Source organism: Passer montanus, unplaced genomic scaffold, assembly GCF_014805655.1.
Source record: "Passer montanus isolate IOZ18808 unplaced genomic scaffold, ASM1480565v1 scaffold8, whole genome shotgun sequence".
In the NCBI taxonomy this organism is placed as follows: domain Eukaryota; kingdom Metazoa; phylum Chordata; class Aves; order Passeriformes; family Passeridae; genus Passer; species Passer montanus.
In genome coordinates this window covers 2,189,054-2,209,024 of record NW_024373256.1, presented here as the reverse complement: position 1 = coordinate 2,209,024, position 19,971 = coordinate 2,189,054, and the positions used below count along the sequence as shown (strand labels likewise).

The 19,971-nt window shown below is 56.6% G+C and overlaps 3 protein-coding genes across 7 annotated transcripts; 2 read left to right on the top strand and 1 right to left on the bottom strand.

Annotated features, from left to right (window-relative positions):
- Positions 1-51: 51 nt before the first annotated feature.
- Positions 52-9,089, top strand: SMCR8 (SMCR8-C9orf72 complex subunit). Its single transcript, XM_039731797.1, has 2 exons — positions 52-2,558; positions 4,503-9,089. Exons 1-2 carry the CDS (start codon positions 229-231, stop codon positions 4,954-4,956), a joined length of 2,784 nt encoding a protein of 927 aa, XP_039587731.1. The 5' UTR covers positions 52-228; the 3' UTR covers positions 4,957-9,089.
- Positions 6,487-14,910, bottom strand: SHMT1 (serine hydroxymethyltransferase 1). 2 transcript variants are annotated; one of them, XM_039731799.1, is made up of 12 exons: positions 14,848-14,910; positions 13,455-13,572; positions 13,050-13,195; positions 12,647-12,762; positions 12,396-12,556; positions 12,155-12,236; positions 11,733-11,945; positions 11,374-11,490; positions 10,813-10,935; positions 10,507-10,623; positions 10,281-10,391; positions 9,750-9,919 (listed from the first exon to the last, which is right to left on the bottom strand). In XM_039731799.1, the coding sequence occupies exons 2-12, from the start codon at positions 13,545-13,547 to the stop codon at positions 9,750-9,752; spliced, it is 1,449 nt and encodes a 482-aa protein (XP_039587733.1). In that variant the 5' UTR covers positions 13,548-13,572; positions 14,848-14,910. The 2 variants fall into 2 exon arrangements, with proteins under 2 accessions (XP_039587732.1, XP_039587733.1); XM_039731798.1 differs by lacking the exon at positions 14,848-14,910 and having other exon boundaries at positions 6,487-9,919; positions 13,455-13,805.
- On the top strand, positions 13,193-18,007 carry LOC120512946 (chemokine-like receptor 1). Of its 4 annotated transcripts, none has more exons than XM_039731801.1 (2): positions 13,193-13,265; positions 16,401-18,007. In XM_039731801.1, exons 1-2 carry the CDS (start codon positions 13,214-13,216, stop codon positions 17,501-17,503), a joined length of 1,155 nt encoding a protein of 384 aa, XP_039587735.1. In that variant the 5' UTR covers positions 13,193-13,213; the 3' UTR covers positions 17,504-18,007. The 4 variants fall into 4 exon arrangements, with proteins under 4 accessions (XP_039587735.1, XP_039587739.1, XP_039587737.1 ...); XM_039731805.1 differs by lacking the exon at positions 13,193-13,265 and adding an exon at positions 13,289-13,393; XM_039731803.1 differs by lacking the exon at positions 13,193-13,265 and adding an exon at positions 15,420-15,459.
- Positions 18,008-19,971: the final 1,964 nt, after the last annotated feature.

Genomic DNA, 19,971 nt, shown 5'->3' with positions numbered 1-19,971 from the left:
TCCTTCCTGCCGGCGGGGTCAGAGGCCGCGCGTCATGTGACTCCAAGATGGCTGCGGGGCCGTGAGGAGGCGGCGGCTCCGGCCATGGCGGCGGCGTGAGGGGAGCGCGGGGCTGCGGCAGCGGCGGGGCCGGGCCGGGGCTGCGCCGGTGCCTCCCGCGGGGCCCGGCGGTGGCGGGGGGACCGGGGGCGCGTCGCTGCTCCATGTCGGTCCCGTCCTGCGGGAAATATGATCAGCGCCCCTGACGTGGTGGCCTTCACCAGGGAGGAGGAGCTGGAGGATGATCTGTACCGCGAGCCGCCCCTGCCCGAGGAGTACTCGGTGCCGCTGTTCCCCTTCGCCGGCCAGGGCGCCAACCCCTGGGCCAAGGTCGCCGGCTCCAAGTTCACCCGGGACTTCATCCTCATCTCCGAGTTCTCGGAGCAAGTGGGGCCCCAGCCCCTCCTGACCATCCCCGATGACGCCAAAGTGTCGGGCACCTTCGACCTCAACTATTTCTCCCTGCGGATCATGTCTGTGGATTACCAGGCATCCTTCGTGGGGCACCCTCCCGGCTCTGCCTACCCCAAGCTGAACTTTGTGGAGGATTCCAAGGTGGTGCTGGGGGACTCCAAGGAAGGCGCCTTTGCCTACGTGCACCACTTGACCCTGTACGACCTGGAGGCCAGGGGCTTTGTGAGGCCCTTCTGCATGGCCTACATTTCTGCTGACGAGCACAAAATCATGCAGCAGTTTCAGGAACTTTCCGCCGAGTTCTCCAAAGCCTCCGAATGCCTGAAGACGGGGAACCGGAAAGCGTTTGCCAACGAACTGGAAAAGAAACTGAAAGATCTCGACTACACCAGGACCGTCCTGCACAACGAGACTGAGCAGCAGAAGAAAGCCAACGACAAGGGGTACTACACAACCCAGGCCATTGAGAAGGCCAACGAGCTGGCCAGCGTGGAGAAGTCGATCATCGAGCACCAAGACCTGCTGAGGCAAATCCGGTCCTATCCCTACAGGAAGCTGAGGGACTCTGAATTCCACCCCTACGAGCCAGAGTGTGCCCTGGAGCGGGCTGACGTGGGCAGCGATCAGGACCCGACTGCCTCTGAGCCCGGTGAAACTCACCTCTACCCCCACGTGCCATCCTACACCCCCAAACTCATCAAAGCCAAGTCTGCCAAGTGCTTTGACAAGAAGCTGAAGACACTGGAGGAGCTCTGTGATGTTTATTTTTTCACCCAGACCCTTGACCAGTTGCACCATATCGAGAGGACTTTCCGAGGGGATGTGTGTTACCTGCTGACAGAGCAGATCAGCCGGGCTCTCCTCAAGCAGCAGAGTGTCACCAACTTCCTCTTTGAGGACATGTCTTTCCTGGATGAAAAACCTCCCGAAAAACAGTACAGAGGCTGCCAGGGGCTCGGCCAAGATGCCATAGATGAAAAGTGCTCGGAAGAGTCCCTTGCTCCCAAAGTGATCATCAGCCTGGGCTCCTACAAATCCAGCGTGGAATGTGTGCCCATCAAGATGGAGCAGGAAATGGATGACTCTGAAGAACCCAAAATGTCTGAGTCCGTGGTGTCTGAGCCCCAGGAGAGCCTGGACTACCTGGATGCAGATATCAAGGGCAGCATCAGCAGCGGGGAGAGCATCGAGGTGCTGGGAACGGAGAAGCCGGGCTCTGGGCTGACGAAATCCGAGAGCCAGGCCAGCCTGCCCGTCATGCCCAGCCCCCAGGCGGGCCGCAGCAAGGTGGGCAGCCGGCGCACGGTCAGCGAGGACAGCATCGAGGTGCTCAGCACGTGCCCCTCCGAGTCCCTCATCCCCGAGGACTTCAAAGCGAGCTACCCAAGTGCCATTAACGAGGAGCCCCACGCGGATGACGACGAGGGCGGCCTTCGCTTCGCCCCCAGAGCCAACGCGCCCGCCCAGGACGACGTCTCAAAGCAGGAAAGCTTGGTGCAGGTGGACGCCGCCTGTTGCATCGGGAAGGAGAGCCCCAACTTCCTGGAGCCCCTGGGCGAGCTGGGGCAGAAGGCGTGCGAGGAGGACGGCGTGGTGCGGATCCCCCCGCAGCCCTACCACCGCCCGGCCGAGCAGGGGCTGCGCGGGGGCTTCCCCTGCCACGACCCCCTCTCGGGGGGGCTGCTGCCCTACGAGCTCGACTCTCGCTACCTGACGGGCAGCAGGGAGGTGAGTAAGAGCAGCCTGGACGAGTGCTCGGACTCCACCAGCTACATGAGCAGCGCTGCCTCCACGTGCTCCGACAGGACCCCGTCCCCCGCGCGCCCGGCCTGCGCCGCCGGGGACAGGCACAGGAAGAGGGCCGGGCAGAACGCGCTGCGCTTCATCCGCCAGTACCCCTTTGCCCACCCCGCCATCTTCTCCCTGCTCAGCGGGAGGACCCTGGTGGTGCTGGGAGAGGACGAGGCCATGGTCAGGAAGCTCGTGACGGCGCTCTCCATCTTCGTGCCCAACTGTGGTGTGTACGCCAAGCCCGTCAAGCACTGGGTCACCTCCGCTCTGCACTTGGTGGATTTCCAGAAGTGGAAGTTGATTGGACTGCAGAGGTAAATGCAAGGATGTGTTTGGTTTAGTAGGGTTGAGGTGTGTGGTAAGAACTTCATCTCGGAGGGGCAGTGGGTGTGCAGGGGAGGTCTCTTAATTACCAACGTAGCTGCCACGAATTTCTGCTGGTGAGATTTATTTTAGAAAAGGAGTAGACTTATCTCTGTATCTATCCAGTTAATGTTTAAAACATCTGCTGGGCACTTGCTGCCTGCCTCAGGTGAGTTACTTGGCCAGGAAGTTTTTGCCTGGCAAAGCAGAGAGCAAACACCTGAGTCCTGCTGGGTTCCTGGGTGATCTGATACAAGTGTTCCTGGACTCTCTTATATGCTTTGCCATCTCCTACTGGAGCTCTTCTCACATTTTTAGCTGGAATTTTAGGGTAAATGGTCCTGTGCTGGAGGGGAGCCTATTGAAGAAGTGATGAGATCTGCAGGTCAGAATTGGAGTTCAGCCCCTCAGTCTGTGCTGGTGAGGAAGAAAGGTCCCTGGAGCTGTGCAGGAGCAGTGCTGGGATTGTAGGAAACCTTTGCTTAGGGAGAGAACTGTCCCAAAAACAAGTGCCCCTTCCCAACACCCAGTCCTGAGCTGTGGCTTCACAGATTAGCTCATATTAGCAAAGAGTGTTTGCTCTGCTCAAGGGCCCTGCCCTTGTTGATGAAAAGGATTTTTTTGTGTGTTCCAGGATGTGTTCTGTGCCTAGGGTGCAGGTATGGCAGGGAATGGCCATTGCTGTCACCAGTGTGGAAAACATGAGTCAGAGTGGCAGACAGTGCTCAGAGCCAGGCTGGAACAGCTCCTGCAGGAGTGTTTGTAAACAGCAGGAAAATTAAAACACAGAAACCTCCTTTCTGAGCTGCAGGGTATTGTATTGCTGGGGGATGTGGATGGTGAAATTATCCAAAACTGTGAGTTTGCTCTCATTTCCATGCTTGTGAGGCAGGATGACAGCTCTGCCTACAGCTGCTCACAAGCTCTCTGTCTGTCAGGGAGGTTTTTAAAAACCCCAAGTGTTTACTCGTTGCTCAATGTTTGTGGTTAGATGCCATTTTTATAAACAGAAATCTCTATTTAAGAACTGCTTGTAACATGTGTCAGTCATTTTAGCTCTCCTCCGTGGAATGTTAATTAAGTGTTCAGTTTAATGTGGGTGCTCTCCACAAACCATTTGTAGGAGAGCTCTGGGAAGGAATTTAGAGGCTGAACTATTTATTCCAATGAGGATCCTGTGTCTGCTATGGCCAGGTGCTGCCTGGGCACTGGGGCAGCCCCTACACCAGTTGAGGCTCCCAGTTTGAGGCTGGGAGCTGTATGACAGCCCAGCAGCTGTCAGCACAAAGCATGGAGGAGCTGAAGGGTTTGCGTGGGCTGCTGATTTGCATTTCAATAGCATTAGGTTAAGCTTGGTGGGTAATTGTATCCTTGTGAGCTGTGGATTTGCACCTGAGTGACAAATAGCCAGGCTCAGCCACGGAATGCTGTGGGTTCAGGGTGGTTCTCCCTTTTAGGAAATTCAGAAGCTTCTGCTCCACTCAGGGCTTCGACCACCTCAGAGCAGCTCCCTCCCAAAGGGATTTGGGGGGAATGTGGAGCTGGGGAAAGGGGGGACTGCTTTGGGTTTCTGAGTCACATCGGGAGGCTCCCAGCTGCTGTGAGATGTGTCTGTTCACCAGAGGTGTCCTATGAGTCCCTCTGCGTGTCACTGAGGGAGGGAGCTGACCTCAAGTGTGGTGGTTTATGCTGCAGCATGCACACTACACATCAGGGCATATGGTAATCCAGGGAATCGAGGTTTCTTTGGGATCTGGCAGTCTGGAGAGCCAATTTATCCCCGCCAGGCTTTATTCACCCACAGTGGTCTTGCACCAGCTCATGCAGGGCACGAACACACCCTGCTGCTTCACTGTGCCTGCCCTGCAGCCCTGACGTGTCTGTTGCTGTTGCAGGGCAGTGTCCCCTGCCGGGGTGAACGTGCTGCACGCCCTGAGCCGCTACAGCCGCTACCTGAGCATCCTGGACGCCGACAGCAAGACCCTGCGCTGTCCCCTCTACAAGGGCACCGTGGTGGCCCGGCTGGCCGACCACCGCACGCAGATCAAGCGCGGCAGCACCTACTACATGCACGTCCAAAGCATCCTCACCCAGCTGTGCTCTAAAGCCTTCCTCTTCACCTTCTGCCATCATTTGCACCTTCCCATCAGCGAAAGGGAGCCGGAGGAATCCGTTGTGAGTCGCAGGATGAACTTCCTAAAGCTTCAGCTGGGCCTCGCCAATGAAGATATCAAAATCGTGCAGTACTTGGCCGAGCTGCTGAAGCTGCACTACATTCAGGAACCGGGGCAAGGGGGGAGCCCCCTGCTCAGATTTGACTATGTTCCCAGCTTTTTGTACAAAATCTAGCCTTGCACAGGCCGCGTGCCCGCGTGCTGGGAGTCTGACAGAGCTCATCCGTGCTTGACATTGCCGCTGTCTGCAGTAGCTCTCACACATCGGGAAGGGGCCGAGGTGTTGGTGGCTCTGCTCTGCAGAAATCCTGTCTGTGGGAGTGCATTTCTGGGTGTTCCCTGTAGCCAAAAGCGTAGGTGTTCCATCACATAAACCATCAGGCACTCTGTAAATGTTAGAAGGGGCACTGTTAAAGTGGATCACAGCAGCATCCCGGGGGGTTATGGCATGAGGGGAGGTGGGCTATCTTGGGGATCAATACTGACTAGTGTGCAGCCCCCCCGTATAGCACAGTGTCCTCCACGCCTCTGCCAGAACCCTGAGCACTGTCAGTCCCTTCATGGAGCCAGGGCTGTGACCAGAGGTGTAAAGTGAAGTTTTGTATCCACTGATGTGACTGTCACGGGAGTGTAGCTCAGAGCCCCCTGGCAGGGTGGCAGCTCACAGGTCTGTGCACAGCCACAGAGCATGGTGTCCCTTCCTGCACTGAGTTTCTGGGCACTTCCCAGGATAGGTCACCCCTGGGTGAGTGGGAGCACAGTGGAGGCACACGTGGTTCTCTCCAGAAAGGCTTTCCCAGTGTCTCCCAGCTTTGTTAAAATCAGGAAGGTGGAAGCAGTCCTAAGGCTGGTGAGCCCGAGGCGCCGGCCGCTGCGAATGTAGAGCACTGTGCCTTGTTCATTTGTCACCTCCGACTTGCTGGGTGTGCAGGGAGCCTGGGAATCCTCAGGCTGCAGGGAGCCTGGGAATCCTCAGAGCCTGTGAGGTTGGGGGTGGCTTTTTGAAGGCAAAAGGGAGCTGAAAGAGGGTGAGGGTCCTCTTTTTAGGTGCTTTTTGTGGTGGGGAAATGATGTGATTGAGCTGGAGCCACGCTGTGAGACAGCAGGCTGTACCACAGGCTGGTGAGGTACAAGTGCTCAGGAAAGATTGGGGATGAATGTACTTGATTCTATGTTTTATCCATAATAGTTTATTTTATTTTATTTTATTTTATTTTGTTGGGGAGTTGGCATTTGTGCTTTGTGGTAAAACAGGGCTGGCATTTCTGCCTGCTGCTCCTGGCTGAGCCATTGTCGTGTCCTGACTACCTCTCCCAGGGCTCCTTGGTGGCTCTGGATGGGGCAGAACTGCTGCTCTCTGAGCCTGGGTACTGAGAACTTTTCCTTTCAAAGCTTCTGTGCCATAAAGGAGGTACCACCAACGTGGTGACATTCCCAGGTCATTCCTGGCAGTGCCCAGAGCTTTGTGCCCGGGCACAGCGCTTCCTTCTGGAGTCTCCTAGGTGACACTGGGCCTGGGCTGCTCTGCCCAGTGCCATGTGGCACTAGCAGCTCCCAAGGGTACTTCTAAGTAAGAAAAGTCTTTCTAGGAAAGCTAATCTTGGTTTTAATTCTTTTTAATGCCGATTATGGGGTGAGAGCAGCTGACATCATACAAGAGCTGATCTGTTCTTTGGTTTGTTGTTTTTTTTTTAACTTCTGTTTATGGTGATAATGTGAGGCAGCTTTGGAGGTGAATGTGATCTTCCTTCTGAGCTTGGGAAGTTTCTGTGTACAGCCTGGGGTTCCCCAGTGTGGCTTAGACCCTGCTGAGACTTGTTGTGAGACCTGCACCCCTCCAAAACCATGTCCTGGAGGCAGGCAAGCTCCCTGGGGAGGCTGACATTTTGCACCAGCATCAGTGCCTCAGGATTGTGTCACCTCCTTCTCTCCCCTGGAAAGGGCTCTCTGGGGTATAAATCAACAGGGTGGAAAAGTTGTTTTTAAGGTTATTGCTGTTTATGGTGGCTCAGCCAAGTTGGCCTTGTGGTTCTCTCCAGAGGGATTTCCTGGGTCAGGGGTTGTTTGTGATGGTGTTTTGAGGTCGTGGCTGGAAGCAGTGTGGTGTGGCCTTTGCTGAGGGTGAGCTTCTCACCTTTACAGCATGTTCAAAGCCTTTTCCTGTCCTGCTGTGCCCTCCTGTCTCATGTGAGCTGAGTCTGCTGGTGAAAGGCCTCTGTGGCTGCTTCCTGATGTGACTCAAGGTGCCCCTGAGTGATTCATGCACACCCAAATTCCACACTAAAGCTGAGGTGAGATTCCCTGGGGTAGATGAGTAATGCAGGTGACACCAGGTAGATGAAAGCTCCCAGCATCCTGCTCTGGAGCAGTGCTCAAAACAGGAGCTTATTTCCTGCTGAGAAACCACCCAGTGCTGTTTGGGTGTAAGGAGGGAGGGAGGGACAGACTTTTTTCCTGCTGACTCACGTCTTCCTCCAGCATGGCGTGGGAGAGATGATTTGTGGTGGCTCATCTTAGAGTCACAGTGGTCTCGACCTGTGGTGTTCAGCTGTGCTCATAAATTGATAACTCACTTCTTGCTCCCTCTGTCCAACCTGTAGTATCAGATACTCAAGGCTGTGTTGAGCAATACTTGCACTATCACCTGTCTGACCTGCTTCACCTCTCTGCCACAAAGCAGCCCTGACTGGGGAGGATGCCCCGGGGGCTTGGCTGGAACATCACCCAATTCTCAGCAGGAGCTCCGGGATTATCTGCAATTGGGAGCTGTGGAGAAACACGCCCTGGAGTGCCTGTCCTGCTCTCAGCAGTGTGACCTCTGAACTGGAAAAGGGGGAGGTGACACCAGGCTGTGGCACCTCTGGGCATTTGGAGCCCTCTCTGCTTGTGGTGGCACAAACTGGGGGGATTCTGAGGGCAGCTGGTGTCTGGGAGCTGAGTTCCTCTTTCCTCTGTAATTTCTCTGTCTCTGTTCTTCTGCTGCTGTACAGTACAGATCCCTGTATTGGCACTTTAGGACTTTTCCCCATCTCTGCTGTGGTACCTCACCAGTTTCTGATATTCACAGACTAACAACAAGCCACAACCTTTGCACTGACAGCTCCCACCATGACGTGTGTGTTGTTGTCTTGCCTGAGCCATCCTTCCACGAGGAGCAGGGCGGGTTCCTGGCAGTGGCAGTGCCATCCTCACCAGCCTTTCAGCTGCCAGAGCCAGCAGTGCCCTGCATGGCTGTCCCCTGCTTCTGTGAGTGCTGCCAGCCCAGCATGAACCCACTCCCAGCCCTGCTGGCTCCCCCCTCGCTGCCAGGGAGAGGAGGTGTCCACCTGACTGAGAATTCATCAGAGCAGAAGCCTCCCCCAGCCAGCAGGGAGGGCTCCCATTTCCCACTCCTGCTCTTCCCAGCTGCCAGCCCCTGCTCTGCTCTCCACTACCCCCCTGCTTCCAGCTCCCACCCCAGGAGGCTCAGCCATAGCTGTAGGTGATCTTAACCCTACAAAGGTTTCATTTCTCAGAGAACAGTGCTCAGATTTCCTTTCATCTGATAGCAATCACTTCTGAGCAGCTCCACAGTTGCCTTGCCTCAGCAGGGAGGAGCTGCCTGTACTCTAGCAATATTCATCGTGGTGGGGGGGTGGGAGAGGCACTCCAGGGGTGGGAGCTGATGGCTCAGTGCCCCCAGGCCAGTTCTTTGGGTTTTATTGAGTGTGAGGGTCCAGAGCCCCCTGGGCTGGTGGTGGGGGCCAGCCCACACTGCAGATTCTGGGAGCTGGGCCGGACCCAGGGCTGGTAGGAGCACGGTGAGAAGGCTCCTGTAACAGGGTCTGAGGGAATTCAGGGAGTGCCCAGGCTGCAGGAGAACACCTGCCCCAGAGCACAATGTCAGAGCACCAAACTGCACCCCGATACTGGAGGGGTCACAACCCCCAGGCACTGCTCCCTGAGAGGGACTGAACTGGAAGGCAGAAGCAGGGTACCCGGTCCTGCCGGCAGCACGGTGCTGGCACGGGGATGGGGCTGGGCTTGGAGCTGCCTCTAAAGGCTGCCAGGAGGCTGTGATGAATTCTCATCCTATTTTAAAAGCACTGTATCCTATTCCTGCATGTTGAGTTCCGTGTGTGTGCCTGTGCGTGCCGAATGCTTGCGTCAGTAGTTAGGGCGAGTGTGACCGGGAGAAATCCAAGAAGCATGTCTCAGTGTCGTGCTGTGTTATTGCACAAGAGTTTAACAGATGTTAACACCAAATGACTAGTCTGAGAAATGTACTTTTAAAAAAAAATATTTATTTGGGTTCAGATATTTTTGAAAAAAAAAAAAAAAAAAAAAAAATTGGTCGTATTTTTTAAAGCTTATAATTTTTGTCATAAGTTGTGGTTAAATTCTTAATTTTACTGTGCTTATTAAAAAATGGTTCAACCTTTGTGCCAAGGGCTCTGAGAAAATACTGGAGGATCTGGTTAGGATGAGATGGTGATCCCAGGAGGGATGTTCAGGACAAGGCTTGGCCTTGTCGTAGCCTGTGGAGGTGGCAAGGCACATAGGATGAAGGGGAATCCTTGAGGCTGAAACCAGGGGGACTTTTAGTGGCTGTGACATTCCTGGTGAAGCTGGAACCCCTGTCTCTCACACTGCCATGGGCAGGGTGTCCAGGGAATGTGGATAGACCAACCTACATCTCATCTGCTGCTCCACAGCCAGCAGGAGCTGGCCCTGAGGTGAGGGTGACCTGGTGCTCGGTGACACAGCGGTGAAGGGCTGGTGTCCCCACAGGGGTTGTACTCATGGGGTCCCTGCGCCCCACATGGGAGGGGAAAGGGGAGTAAGAGCCAAAGGAGGAGCTGCTGCTGCAGTTCCACAGGGAAGTGCTGGGAGAAGGCACTGGGGTGTTGGTCTCAGGCTGGGCAATGTGGGTGTGCACTGATCCCAGGTACTCCCGTGGCTCCAGGAGCGGGCATGGGCTGTGTCCCTTTACAGGACAGGCAGCCCCGGGAGCGGGAACGTGGCTGCAAAGGCTTCTACCTCTTCCTTCAGTGCCTTCAGCTCCCCACGGTATTTTGGGTCCTCCAATTTGTCCTTGAATTCCTTCAGCGTGGCCTTGGGACTCATGTCCTTCTGCACACGCAGAGCCAGCTCGATCCCTGCCAGGATGGGAGATGTCTTGGTCAGCCCTTTCAGCTGCTGCAGCCCACAGCTGCTCCCTGGGACACAGCCCTGCTCCCTCCCTCCTTCCCATCTCAGGGACTTGCTGCCCAGGGAAACAACTTGGAGCTCCTGAGGACAACTGGGAGAGAGCTGCGAGATGGACAACGCCTGCAGTGGGGAGAGTTTGGCTGCTCCCAGCTGTGGCCAGATGCCCTCCCACACACCCAGATGTGGAGGTAGGATGGCTATTCCTCATTTGTGGGTGTGCTCCCTTGCCAGCTGGTGCCTCCTCACCCAGGGGAGCTGCCCCGTTCCAGGCTGGAGCTGGAGCTGAGGCTCCACGGGCCCCCAGCTCACCTTTGTGGATGTACTGGGCCACCTTTCGGAAATCGTCCTGCCGGAAGCCGCGCGAGGTCAGAGCCGGCGTGCCGAAGCGGAGGCCGCTGGGCCGCAGGGCACTGACATCACCTGCAGCACAACGAGGCACCCGTGACCACCCCTGGCACCAAAACCACCACCCGTGGGATTCCAGCCTGGCTCCTGGGGCGGAGCAGGGGCTGGCAGAGCTGGTGGGATCCCTCACCAGGGCACGTGTTCTTGTTGCAGGCGATGGAGCAGAGCTCCAGCACCCGCTCGGCCCGGCCGCCGTCTGTGCCTTTGCTGCGCAGGTCCACCAGGATCAGGTGGTTGTCAGAGCCCCCTGCAAGGAGAGGGGTTTGGTGGGGTTGGGGAAACGTTGCTTCCGCAGGAAAATTCAGCAAAAGAAGGCTTGAGATCTAACAAGGGGTGAGGAATTGCACCAACAGAGCCCTGCCCATGGTGTCCTTGAAGAGCTGCCCTGCTCAGAGCCCAGGGTCAGCCCCATCCCACTGCCAAGATGTGTCCTGACCTGTGACGATGTCGTAGCCCATCTCCATCAGTGCTGATGAGAGTGCCTTGCAGTTGGCCACCACCTGCTGCTGGTAAGCCTTGAACTCGGGTGTCATGGCCTGATGCAGCGCCACGGCGATCCCTGTGGATAGAGGGAGGCTGGGGTCAGGTTTGGGGGGCTTCCACCAGCAATGGCACTGCCAGCAGAAGCCATACTGGAGCCAAACAAACTAGTGGACTGATCCTTCCTTTCCCCTAGCCAGGCTGGTGGCATTGCCATGAGCCAAAACACAGGACAGGATGGGAGATGTCTTGGTCAGCCCTTTCACTCCTTGGGCAATGCTGGATTAACGCAGGCTGGTGGCATCGCCATGAGCCAAAACACAGGACAGGACAGGCCTGGTCACTCCTTGGGCAATGCTGGATTAACCAGCTGCCTTTTGCCACAGTGTGCCCAGGCTGTGAGCCCTGCAGGGCAGCTGGAGCCCCCCGTGCTGCTGCTGGGGGTCAGAGCCCTGCCAGGACACCTTTGCCAGCTCCCTCTGCCGTGCTGGAGCTGGCAGCCAGCCTGGCTGCATACCTGCAATGGCGTGGTTGTGTGGGCCTCCCTGCAGCCCCGGGAACACCGCCTGGTTGATGAGGCTCTCCAGGTTGTAGAGGGTCTCCTTGCCTGTCTTGGGGTCCACGCTGCGGGTGCCTGTGAGACAGGGAGGACATGGTCACAAGGCAGCACAGCCACCCTTCTCCCACGAGCTGCTTTCACCCCCCTGGCTGCCCACAGCAGGCACAGTGGTTGTTCCTCTTCAAATCTGAGCCAGAATTAGCCCAGAGAAGCGCCCCAGACACTCCCAGGATCCTCCTGCCCTCCCTCCTTCCCCTTAGAGCGGGAAGGAGCGTTAACTTGCGGCGTTTCTCCCGGCACCCCGGCAGGTGGGGCACCTTTGCGGTAGAAGATCATGCCGGCCCTGCAGCCCCGCAGGGTCTTGTGGGTGGTGGTGGAGACGATGTCGCAGTGCTCGAAGGGCGAGGGCACCACGCCGGCGGCCACCAGCCCGCTGATGTGCGCCATGTCGGCCATGAGGTAGGCCCCGTTGTCGTCAGCGATCTTCCGCATGCGGGCGTAGTCCAGGTTCCGCGAGTAGCAGCTGACACCTGCGGGGACAGGCGGTGAGGAGGGGACACCAGCAGATGTGCAGGACCCTGGGACAGCCCAGCAGGCTGTACACAAGCACAGTACACAACCTCCAACCTTCCTCCTGGCACTGCAGCATCCAGGGGCTTACGGGTTTGCTGCTGGCTTCAGGGAGCCACCCCCACCCCGGCTGTGCCAGCAGAAAGGTCAGTACAGGTGTGATCCTCACCTGCTATGATCAGCTTGGGGTGGAAGAGCCGGGCGTTCTCCTCCAGCTTGTCATAGTCGATGTAACCAGTCTTGGGGTTGACCTGGGAGAGGAAGAGGAGGGTTCAGCCACCTCGCTGTGTGAAGGTCAGCTGCAGTGCTGTCCTCCAGGAGGGAGTGCTGGCAGCCTGGTGCTGGTACTTTTAAGAGGCACCAACACTTTTGATAACTGCATCCTGGCTCTGGCTGGAGCAGCTCTCTACCTTGTAGGGCATGGACTCGAAGAAGACGGAGGTGGCAGAGATCTTCTTCTTGTCTGTCATGAAGCCGTGGGTGAGGTGGCCGCCATCGGGCAGGTCCAGCCCCATGATCCTGCCGTGGGGCTCCACCAGGGCCGTGTACACCGCAAAGTTTGCAGGTGACCCTGCAGCGAGAGCACACCAGGCTGGTTATGAATGCTGGGGCACACAGGGGCCTGGGCAAACTGTCCTGGCTCTCCTGAGCACCCCAATACCTGAGTAGGGCTGGACATTGACTCCCCACTTCTGGGGGTCGAGCCGGTAAGCCTGCAGGGCTCGCTTCTGGCACAGCCTCTCCAGCTCATCCACGAACTCTGTCCCACCGTAGTACCTGCAGGACAGGACAGGGCAGGGCTCAAACCAAACTCAGTACTCAGAACAGACCCTGTGACCAAACTGGGGTGATGCCCCTTTTGTGCAGCCACAGCAGATGTCACCCTGCTGAAATGTGTGGCCAAGGACAGAGGCTGAGAAGGTCAGAGCCTGTCCTGGAAGAGCCTGGCTGCTGCCAGCACAAGGACACTGCTTCCTTCTCTGAGGTGAGGCCTGGCAGGATGGGGGGTTCCTCTCCCACCCTGCCAGGGTTTGGGTTGGTGGGCCTTAGCCCCAGCCCCATACCTCTGCCCTGGGTAGCCCTCAGAGTATTTGTTGTTCATGCAGGATCCCAGGGCCTCCAGGACTGCCCGGCTTGCAAAGTTCTCCGATGCAATTAACTCCAGCCCCAGCCTCTGCCGCTGCTTCTCCTTCTTGATGATGCTGTGCACCTTTGGGAGAGGAGAGAAATGGCTTCAGCCATCTCTGCACAGAGATGTGGATCCTCCACCACGGGGACAGGTGCTGCAGAGCAGAGATGTGATCCCTTCTTGGTGCAGCTGATCCCGAGCAGTCTCAGAGAGGGCACAGAGGATGGATGGGTTCCAGCAGCCCAGCCTTGGACCCTGCCACGTCCTTGGCTTGACAGGGTCAGCATCCCCAAGGCTGGCTGGGGGATGAATGAAGCAGGAGCCAGGAAGGGGCTCTCACCTCGGGGTCGTTGGTGTCCAGTGGCTCCATCACCATCTTGTTGTGGGAGGCCCAGAGCTCGGCGCTGGGGAGGCCCTGTGTTGAGCTCGCCATGGTGCTGCTGCTGGGTCTGAGTCACCTGCCAGGGGAACAGGGAGTCTGTGGGATGGCAGCAGGGCTGGGTGCCTCCACACCTCCCTGTGTGCTGCCTGCTGCCATCCCATGTATTCCCTGAGAACAGCCACGGGCTGTTGGGTGAGGAAAACACACAACCTTCAGGCTTCCCCTGCTGATTTAAGATCAGTTTGTTAATTCCTGTGCTTTGATAATGTCTGATACTCTCCAATCACCCCGCCTCCCTGAGCTCCCCCCGCCCAGCTCGGCAGTGCCTGATGTTTAATTTCAAGGGCAGTGAAGTGCTCGTACCCACAGATCTCAATTTTAACACACGCTGTGATGCCCAGCACGCTTAAACCTCTTGGCTGCTTTCCTTTGGCAAAATCCCAGCAGGTCAGAGTCCTGCCCCAAACCCTGACTGAAGCCTCTTGTGGAGCTGAGAGGCAGCAGCTCTGCCTCTGCTGGTTCCATGGCATGGGTGATGCCCAGGCCTGGCAGGAGCCTTCTGTCCCAGTTGATGCCACTGCTGCTTTTGGGGAAGGAGTAACAGCCTAGCTGCTGCCTTGGCAGAAAACAATGCATCTTTTTACTCATTAACCCCGCAAGCACGGGTGAAGGTCCGTGAGCAGGTTATTAAGCAATCCCACACGGTTTCCTTGTGCCAAGCTGCCAAAGTCCATTCACGCCGCCCAGCAAGGGCAGGGATGCCCAGCCATGCTCTGGCCCAAGCCCAGGCCTCACTGGCAGGGTGGGAATCCTCCGGCCCGAGGGGCTGGGCTGAGCAAAGAGCTGCGAGGGGAAGTGCTCTGGCTCCGAGCAGGATGCAGGTGCTGCATGTCCCCCAGCCCAGGCTGCTGCAGCAGAGAGGGGCACAGCTGCCATTCCCAAGCACGATGAGACCCCCCAAAGCTGCCACCTCACCTGGAGACCCCCATCCCCGAAGCTCCATCTCCGCCGAGTCCTGCACCCCCTGTATCCCCACTCCATCACCTCCCACCTCCCGAGGGGCTGGTGACGCGCCCCTCCGCCCTGCCCCGGGCGGCGGGCACCGGCGCTGCCTGGCCGCTGTCCCCCGCAGCGGGATGCCGTGCCCCGGCCCTGCTCTCCCCACGCCGCACGGCCCCGGTCCTTGTCCCGGTCCCTGTTCCCTGTCCCTGTCCCTGTTCCCGGCCCCGGTCCCTGTCCCTGGTCCCTGTCCCTGGTCCCGGTCCCTGTTCCCGGTCCCTGTTCCCTGTCCTGTTCCCGGTCCCTGTCCCTGTTCCCGGTCCCTGTTCCCGGTCCCGGCCCCGCTCCTTACCCGGTCCCGATTCCGCCACCGCGCGAATTGCCCGCGCGCTACCATAGCCCGGCCGCGCCCCGCCCCCTCCGCGCCGCGCCCAATCAGCGCCGCGCTCCTCCCCGGCGGTGAGTACGCTCGGGAAGCATCTGGACCAATCAGCGCCGCGCACGGCCCCCTCCCCGCCTCCCATTGGCCAGCGCGGGGGCGGGGCTGGCGGCGCGGCCCGCACGTGGCGCACGGGTGACCTTGGCCGCGGCGGGGCCCGCCAGTGTCACCCATGGGCTGTCACCCCTGTGCTGTCACCCCTGTGCTGTCCCCCCTGTGCTGTCCCCCCTGTGCTGACACCCCTGTGCTGACACCCCTGGGCTGTTCCCCCTCTGCCATCACCCACAGCTCCAGCCCTGCCTGCCCTGCACCCCCAGGTGCTTCTCCACCAGCCCCGCGGTGTTCCCAGTGTCCCATGTCCCCCATGGGACACCCCAACACCCCGCAGCGGGCAGGGAGCATTTTCCCGCGGTGTTCCCAGTGTCCCATGGCCCCCATGGCCCCCATGGGACACCCCAACACCCCGCAGCGGGCAGGGAGCACCCCCAGAACCCCCCGGCCAAGACCGTGTCTGCAGGACAGCAGGTGTGCCAGGCCCTGGCACAGGCTGGGCACGTTGTGCTGTTGTGGGGAGCAGAGCTGGCCCTGTCCCCCCTCATGGCAGGGCACCCCGGTGCCCAGAGGGATTTTGGGGTGCTCAGGAGGGAGAGCTGCCAGGGGGATGAATGGTGCAGGCAGGAGAGGGGCTGTGTTTTCCTCATTCATCAAATCTGAGTTAGTGGGTGGGCTTGGCCAGCCAGCCCCAGGGATCCTGCACCCCCTGGGGCTTCAGGGGTTAAATCAACACACCACAAATTGAGGAAGAAGATTAGGGAATAAGCGATCCTACTAAATTCCTCGTGATCCCAAGCCACGGGAAAATGGGGTGAGGCAGTGTGAGTCACCCTGGAGAGGAGCAGCACAAGGGGATCAGGCAGGAGGGGAGACCACCCGCTGTGGGCAGAGCAGCCAAGGATCAGCGCCGTGAGCCTGCCAGGACCTGCCAAGGCAAGTGCCAGGACGAACAGGAGAGAGATGAGGAGAAGGGTGGGCAAAGGGCCTATGGTTGCACTTGGATATAGCTCAGGTGTTGGTCTGCACCTCCCTGGAAGGGGCTTGGTCTGTTAATATCATTGTTACCATTCTAATAGCTTTTGCTGTCATGATTTGTTACTGCTCATCCAAAGAGGATTGGTCACAGTGGGGGATCTGGGTTTCCATGGTTTTGCTGCTGGTCCATGCTGGATTGCTGCTGTGGGCTGATGATGAAGGTGTTGCTCTGACACACTGACATCAACAGCAAAATTTGGGTTTCTCTGGTGGAGGTGGGTCTGTGAGGTGCAGCTGCACATGGTATAGAGAAGGACTTCATATTAATTACAAATTCATTTATCTAATCTGGCTTTTCATACACATATTGTGTACAGTTGCTCGCAAAGATTTTCACCTCTCTCGAGCTGCAGATAACAGCTCTGTTGTGATTTCAGGTCTTGGCTTGCTAGTGATGGACAGCACCTCTTCTTCCCCTTCCCCCTTCTCTGCCAGCTGCCCCACGGAGCAGCCTGACAATGCCACTGACCATGACTACTACTCTGGCCTGCAGAAGACCATGCACGTCCTCTCCATGGTGGTGTACAGCATCGCCTGTCTGCTGGGCGTGTCAGGGAACGGCCTCGTCATTTGGATTGCAGGCTTCAAGATGAAGAAGACAGTGAATTCCATCTGGTTCCTCAACCTGGCCATAGCTGACTTCATCTTTACCTTTTTCCTGCCCCTCAGCATCGCCTACACCGCCCTGGGCTTCCACTGGCCGTTTGGGAAGCTCCTGTGCAAGCTGAACAGCACCATGGCCTTCCTCAACATGTTTGCCAGCGTCTTCCTCCTGACGGTGATCAGCATCGACCGCTGCGTTTCCGTGGCCTTCCCCGTCTGGTCTCACAACCGCAGGAGCCCGGAGCTGGCGGCCAGGATCGCGCTGGGGACGTGGCTCCTGGCTGTCCTGCTCAGCTCCCCGTACCTCGTCTTTCGGGACACCGTGGTCAGCTCCAGGAACGTCACCAGCTGTTACAATAACTTCGCGCTGTCTGACGATTACGCGTCGGAGGCGACGCGCAGGCTGTGGAGGATGCGGCACAAAGCGATGATCGTCACGCGGTTCTTGTGTGGGTTCCTCATCCCCTTCATGGTCATTCTCATCTGCTACAGCGTCGTGGCTGTCAAGCTGAAAAGAAGGCAGCTGGCCAACTCTGCAAAGCCCTACAGAATCATCATTGCTGTCACAGCCTCGTTTTTCCTCTGTTATTTCCCATATCACGTCTTCTCCTTGCTGGAAATATCCAACAACTCTTCCAGCCATGAGATGAAACTGGCCCTTTACATAGGGATCCCCTTGGTTTCCAGCCTCGCTTTCTTCAACAGCTGCATCAACCCCATCCTGTACGTCTTTGTGGGGCCGGATTTCAAGGAGAAGTTTCGCCAGTCCATCCTGTCGACCTTTGAAGGGGCCTTCAGCGAGGAGTCGGTCCTGGGCAGCCTGACCAGCCGGCGCAAGTCCAGGTCTGCTTCGGAAGTGGAGGTCCCGAGGGTCTGAGCAGGGGCTGGTGTGGAAGGGACTGTTGTTTTCTCTGCAATTTCCCTCATTCAGAGCTCAAATCACGGGACTGGGGACTGTGAAGGGCTGCACATGCTAACGAGGTGTGATTTTGTGTTTTGGAGATGTCTCAAATATGCTATGATTTAACACACAATGGGGATGGAAGAACTCTCTGGAGCTGCAGCAAGGTGGGTCAAAGTAGCAGCATTTTCCTCCTTGTGCCTTTTGACTCTCGTGTATGGAGCCTTTATAGAAAGAGGGTTAAATGCAATGGCTGTATGTATTTTTATAGGGAATGGAATAGTGAGTAAGACACTCTTTTCTCTCCTCAAACAGGACAAATCAGTGGTCGTGCTGCTGTTACTCAGATTTGATGTATTTCTGAGCAACGCTTGTCTCTGTTTGTGTTTGACATGTTTCCAGCTCTTAAATAGCAGAGATCTGATACATTGTGCTGTTGGTGAATGAATATTGATCCCAAATAAACTTGTGTAAAACATACCCATCCTGTTGTGTTGCCTGTGGGATAAAACACTTGATCCAACCATCACCGAGCAGGTTCATCTTTGGTAAGAGAACAAACAGATAAAAAGATTAATTATCTAGAATTTGGAAACAAACCACTGGTATTAGCAGCAGCTCTATGAGTGAGGCAGACAGGACATGAGCTGGGTGTGAGGATTTGCCTGGGGCACATAGATCTGATTGCCAGACCATGGTAATGGTTTATTGGGGTTTCAGGCCTTCTCCAGTGATTGGGAGAAGAAAGAAGTGGCTGAGCTGAGTCTGGCCAAACTTCATGTTTGCAAGCTGTTCAGGATGAAGAATTTGGGGACTTTCTTACAGGCTTCATAAGCCTCTGGAACTCCTAGATTTTTGCGAGTAGAAAATGTCGGTCACAGAACAGGGAATGATGGCACGGAGGTGTTGTCATTCCCAGCCCATCCTCGGCAGCTGAGCGAGCAGGGACTGTATCACACCTCCTTCTCCTGCCCTACCCATTTCACCTGTAGATTAGTCCAACCTCCAATTGTCCTGTTCGTCCTGTCAGAAACCTGCCTTGGAGGCTCCCTGCTCCAGTGGTGGAAAATCTCTGACTCCCAGCTGGACTGTAGGAATTTACACACACCTCACTGTTCTGTATGGATGATGTTACGAATGAGAGCTGTCACTTGAACATGTTGGGGATTAATTATGGGTCTGCTGGGCTGTGCAGTATTGAATGAAGGCAGTGATCCTGAAGGCACACATGCACTTATTCATGCACAAACCCGCTGAGAACAGGGAATGTAACACGACGACCATACATCAAGCTTGAGTGAACAGATTTAACCTTTGCCACAAATTGCTGCCTGTCATGCAGATAAAACTGCAATGTTTGCCATGCAGCACGTAACTCTGGGGCTATTTACCTGCACCTGGTGGTAAACTACAGCATCGATTGCCATGTCAAGGTTTTGCTTGACCAGGTTTGCTGTTTCTGGTTTTCCTTATCTGTTTGCAGAGTCCACATAATTCCTTGTGACAAGAGTCTCCACGGGTGTTGGACCAAGGCCTTGGACTCTTGGCTTGCCTCTCTCCTCAAGCCTGGCAGCCTTGAAGGTCAGGATTTGAAGTGTTGACTGGGTTTATGGTAGGAAAGAAAGCAATTTTCTGGGTCATTTGGAGATCCAAGGTGTGTACAGATTCCCATGGGACAACGTGGTTTAAGTGAAGCAGAGCATCTGGATGATCTAAGGAATTACCACTGGAAAAGCCGTAGGTAACGGAGCAGGATGAGCTTGGGATAGAGATGGATTTGTCATCCTGATTCTGATCCCTGCCCTTTGTGCAATGGGAAACCGTGCTGACAGCAAGACAGGCCAGGCTGCCACGGGACTGCTTCCAAGATAAATCTCCCATTGTATCGAGTTCCCTCATGTTCAGACTATCTCATTATCACTGGCATAATTGTCAGTCCCTCATTCCCAACTAGGAGGCAGTTCATTCCCTCTGATATTTCCATTTGCCATATCCTTATCTAGAAAAGCTTGAATGAAAAAAAGGGGGAAATACTTTCCAAGAGGCAAGCAGAGGAGGCTGAATGGCTGCTTTGGCAGCTGCTGCCCCCTCTGACGCAGCTTCGCTGTCAAGGCTCTTTCACATGCCATGGGAGGAGTGGAACAGCCTGAACCCCCCAGTATTTGCAGTCATTGAGAAAGATGCTGAACCTGCTGCCCTGCTGGGGTGAGGCCTCATTGGCCCTGCAGAGGGGCAGATCCAACAGCCCCTCCCCTACAAACAGCAGGCTGGGGTGGGCAGAGCCACTGCGGGGTTTGGGGTCCAGGCACTGAGGTGTGTGTGGTTCAGGTTGTGCATGGGGAGCCTTACTGAGAGAGCAAGCAAGTTTTTAGTGAGCATTTAAGTCAGGGATCTCCCCACGAGCAGCTGTTGCTGACTTTCCTTGGAGGAGAGATTATTGCAGG

Coding starts and splice junctions, on each gene's coding strand:
- SMCR8 (XM_039731797.1), top strand. CDS start 229: ATGATCAGCGCCCCTGACGTGGTGGCCTTCACCAGGGAGGAGGAGCTG. Junction 2,559..4,502: donor AAGTTGATTGGACTGCAGAG/GTAAATGCAAGG, acceptor TTGCTGTTGCAG/GGCAGTGTCCCCTGCCGGGG.
- LOC120512946 (XM_039731801.1), top strand. CDS start 13,214: ATGGCTTCAGCCATCTCTGCACAGAGATGTGGATCCTCCACCACGGGG. Junction 13,266..16,400: donor ATCCTCCACCACGGGGACAG/GTGCTGCAGAGC, acceptor TTGTGATTTCAG/GTCTTGGCTTGCTAGTGATG.
- SHMT1 (XM_039731799.1), bottom strand. CDS start 13,547: ATGGCGAGCTCAACACAGGGCCTCCCCAGCGCCGAGCTCTGGGCCTCC. Junction 12,557..12,646: donor CAATGTCCAGCCCTACTCAG/GTATTGGGGTGC, acceptor CTCTCGCTGCAG/GGTCACCTGCAAACTTTGCG. Junction 12,237..12,395: donor TCGAGTCCATGCCCTACAAG/GTAGAGAGCTGC, acceptor TTCCTCTCCCAG/GTCAACCCCAAGACTGGTTA.